Here is a 4,794-nt window from a genome sequence, read left to right as displayed (position 1 = left end):
CCCCCCTTAGTCACGGAGGAGAAAAATTCCCTTCTCTTAAGAGAGTTCATGGAGCAGGAGATTGAAGAAGTCGTCTTTACCATGGCCACTGACAAAGCCCCTGGACCAGATGGCTTCACAATTGAATTCTTCAAAGCTTGTTGGCCTATTATCAAAGACGACCTCTTCACTCTTATTAAGAATTGTCATAGAACCAAGAGAGTGCTGCCAGCCATCAATTCCACCTTCCTCACCCTAATTCCAAAAACAGATCATGCTGACTCCCCTAACAAGTTCAGACCCATAGCCCTTTGCAACGTCCTCTATAAAATCCTATCAAAATTGATGGCCAACAGACTCAAGCCCATCCTTCCCTCTATCATATCTCCTAAACAGTCAGGCTATGTTGAAGGTAGGGAGATAACAGACATCATAATTCTCACACAGGAAATGTTGCATTCTATCAAAACACAAAGGATCCAGTTATGCTCTTTCAGCTTGACCTCTCCAAGGCCTTTGATAAAATTAGCTAGACCTACATCAGAGCAATCCTCCAGGCTTTCGGCTTTAGTCAGATTTGGATAAATTGGATAATGGAAATGGTCTCAGGAGCATTCTTTTCAATCATGTTGCCTGGCTACCCCCTACAACCTTTCCTCCCATCCAAAGGTATTAGACAAGGAGATCCCCTGTCACCTTTTCTCTTTGTCATCATGGCAGAGGGTCTGGGAAGATCTCTATCCCAAGCAATCCAAGAATCAGCTCAAAGACATCAGAGCTGCACATCAAGGCCCCACAGTAATGCATCAGCAATTCGTAGATGACACAATGCTCATGGGCACCCCCATGGTGAAGGAAGCTCGAACCTTCAGCAAGGTGCTAAGGACATTCACAGAGGCCTCAAGTATGGAAATTAACCTCACAAAATCCAAACTGTTTTTCTTCAATACTTTTATTCCTGTGCAAAGGAATCTCAGCTAAATTCTCAAAATTCAGAAGAACTCCCTTCCAACCAAATACCTTGGCATCCCTCTTTCAGAATATGCCCCCAAAGCTGCAAACTGGGAAGACCTCCTTAACAAAATGAAGGCCAGATTAAGTAGTTGGACTCACAGAGCCCTAAACATGGCCAGCAGACTAGTGTTGGTCAAATCAGTTCTTCAAACAATGCCGGCCTACATGCTCTTGGCCCTAGCAACACCTAAAATAGTGTATAAATCCATTCGAAACATCCAGCGATCCTTCCTATGGAATGGAGATTCTAAGAAAACCAAATGGGCCCTCCTCAAGTGGACAGACATATGTAAACCAAAATTGGCGGGAGGACTGGGCTTAAGAGATCCTGAAATCCTAAGCAAGGCTGTGGCAGCGAAAATCTGGTGGAGATGGGTGGAAAATCCTAATTCCCTCTGGGGTACCTTATGGAAAGCAAAGTATACAAATCAAGTCCAAGACAAAGACCTTATAAGGCTCACTGGTAACACTCAAGGATCCCCCCTATGGAACAAAGTATGGAAAAATTGACATATTGTTCAGAAGCACAACTTCTGGGAAGTGCACCAAGGCAACACCGCCCTCTTCTGGGAGGATGCTTGGCAGCAACTCCCCCCCTAGACCAACCAGAATGGACTACTCTTAAAAGTGACATGCAAGAGGCAGGGTTGAGGAAGGTAGCAGACTACTAGCAACCTTGAACATCACCTACTACATGTCAAAAATGGCTAACTAGAGAGCAATGGCTATCCTAAGGCCACAATGAGAATATATACCCTCTTACATGAACTAGACCAGCGCAGAATCCTCACATCGAATAGAGAAGATATTCTTCGGTGGGGAAATAATCCTAAAGGAACTTTCAGCCTCAAAGAAGCATACAAAATCATAGCGGCTTCTCCTGACTGGCAACCGGACCCCAAATGGCACGCATTATGGAATAGAGGAACATGGCCCAAAATAACCTTGTTCTCCTGGCTAGTCTTGCATAATAGAGCACTCACTTGGGACAATCTTCAGAGACAGGGTTTCATCAGGCCCTCTCGCTGCATCCTCTGTGAAAATGATCAGGAATCTCTCAATCATATTCTCAACACCTGCCCCACTGCCTGCTCTCTGTGGGATGACATGGCCATTGTTTTCAGACAATCTGACAGAAACAAGAACTCTATCTGTCTTACACTGAGCAATTGGAGATCCTCCATATCCTCCAACAATCTGGTCAACAGGGCATGGAATCTCATTCCAGGAGCCATAGTTTGGATCATCTGGAAAGAGCGTAATGCAAGAATCTTCAAGAACTCGACGATGACAGCGGAAAGGCTAACAGGAAAGACACGACAGCTAATCACAGAATCGATCCATGCCATGGATATAATGCAGCAAGAAGGGAACACGTCTCCGAATGACCAAAGGATAATCTAGATCCTAAATCTCAAAGCCAAGCCCACTCCTACAGGCAGAAACCAGGCCTCCGCTACGCTGAAGAAACAAAAAATGGGGTATGCCTCCATGTCAATCGTTCGAATTAAATTTCTATAGGGAGTCAAAGAAAAACACCGGAAAAGATGGTTATGGTGGAGAAATCAAGGAGCACGCCAGGAAAATCCATCTCATCTACCATGGCAATCTGGGCACGAACACCAACAATGCTGCAGAGCTAATCGCTCTCATCAAAGGCATCACCTTGGCTGATCGCTACAAATTTCTACCGCTGGTGGTGGAAGGAGATTCGGAGATTGTCATCAAGATGATGCGAAAACTCCAAAACGACACTCAGGTGGACAAGCTAACACCCAGCTGGAGGCTCTCGACAATCCTGAAGGATCTACAGGGCCATCTCAGCAACATCCAAGGTATAACCTTTCAAGCGGTTCGAAGAATAGCAAACAAGCTGGCCGATGCCATGGCCAATGCTGGTGTTCAATCCAATCTTGAAGATTATCACATCCTCTGGCAAGACCTGGAGGAGGGGGAACTCAAAGCAAAGTGCAACACCATAAACATTGCAGACCATCGAGCATAACGGGCACGATGTTCCTTTGATTCTCCCAAGAATGCATCTATCGATAATTCTATAGGTTGTACATGTTCTAATCAAAAAAAAAAACAACAGAGACTAGACCAGCTCAGTTATAAAAAGACAAACATAGGGAGGTCCCCCTGACTCCCACTCTGCATCATGTATTCTACTGTATCATATTAATATAAAGTCTCGCTGAACCTTTACAAAAAAGTATGTAATAACTTCACTTTAAGATTTAAAGATAAATTTCTAGAGATTATAAAGTAAGTTATTTAATGCTTGTTATGTATTGATGCCTATCTTCATTTACGAACCATTTAATCTATATAGTATCTATATAGTTTCCCTAGTCTTTAAGTTGGTTACTGATAATACAAACGTTGCAACTCTCACGTGTTTAGCATGTTAGCTCGATATATATCTATATATATATATATATATATATATATATATAGATTTGTTGGACTGAGGTATTTGTATGACTTGAATTATATTTCACTTAATTATTATGGTTAATAAGGTATTCTACCAAAAAAATAACATTTATAATAAAAAGTATATATTTAGATTGAAAGGGTATTTTAATAATTTAAATACATTTAATTGAATTTTTGTTCAAAATAAAATATTTATATTAAAAACAAAAATGTGTATAGATAATAAAACAATTTCTAAAATTAGTCATAAAATTGGAAATAACCAAAATATATATATATATATATATATAACTTTTGTAATTGTAGTATTAATTAATAATCTAAAATTACAATTACAATTTAAATATACTTGACTATTAAGAATATGCTTTTTCTCTTGAAATATATGATTTTCAAATCACATATTTATTAAAATGACATGTTTGATTTTTATTATCATATATTTAATATTTAATATATATTTTTATTATCATATATTTAATATTTAATATTTAATATTTAATATTTAATATATATATATATAATTTTTTGCATAGATGCAAATCATTTTTTTACCTATTTATAAAGATGTGATCCATCTCTTTTATAAAATACTAGATAATAAATAACTTAATTCACTCTGAGTAAACCCACATAAATCAACTCATAGGCATTCCAAAAAAATATCATAATACATTTTCATCCATATAAATCCATTCACAAACATTTCACAAAACTATTATAATACATTCTCCTTTTAACAAATTATAATTTATTTATTTTTTCAAAAAATAATATCATAAATATCTAAAACCAAAAATTGTATCATAGATATTAGAAACAAAAAATTGTGATACATACTCTGAAATTTGGATGCATCAAGAGAAAATTAAATATAAATAATGAATCAGCGACTTGCAAAAAGCCACCTCCTATTCACAATTAAATAGAGAGCAAGCCATTACTGAGAATTGTTTGAATATGGAATGTACTACTCCATTAGATATTCAAACAACGGCAGTTGTTTAAATATGAAATATAAGGCTATTTATATATTCAAATAGTGATGATTCGAATGACAAGAAGAGAATGATAGCACTAAGCCCAAACAAATTGCTAATACTGAAATTGACACCTTTAGAAAAAAAAAAACAGAAGAGAGGCAACACAACAATTTTGAATCGCCTCTATAGGCACAATAATCTAGGAGACGATATAATTGACAATTGGTTATGTAACCATAAAAACAACTAAAATTTTAAATATATGTTTTCTCGGCCTAGCAAAACTTTTGCAATTTGCTCCCTCCAATGTCTGAGTGACGAGATTTATTGATGTTCAGGCCTTTTAAATTTCTACAACCTAATGGTCGGATATGTC

At 37.5% G+C, this 4,794-nt stretch overlaps 1 protein-coding gene across 1 annotated transcript; it reads left to right on the top strand.

Moving 5' to 3' along the window:
• Nucleotides 1–2,476: 2,476 nt before the first annotated feature.
• On the top strand, nt 2,477–2,998 carry LOC149154890 (uncharacterized). The gene has a single exon (XM_089444243.1). The coding sequence runs from the start codon at nt 2,477–2,479 to the stop codon at nt 2,996–2,998; it is 522 nt and encodes a 173-aa protein (XP_089300369.1).
• The last annotated feature ends 1,796 nt before the right edge of the window (nt 2,999–4,794 follow it).

Source organism: Pinus tabuliformis, chromosome 9 (genome assembly GCF_031772625.1).
Source record: "Pinus tabuliformis cultivar Carrire ecotype Pingquan chromosome 9, CPIR1, whole genome shotgun sequence".
Lineage (NCBI taxonomy): Eukaryota > Viridiplantae > Streptophyta > Pinopsida > Pinales > Pinaceae > Pinus > Pinus tabuliformis.
The sequence above is the reverse complement of the archived record's forward strand: the minus strand, read 5'-3'. Positions and strand labels throughout refer to the sequence as shown.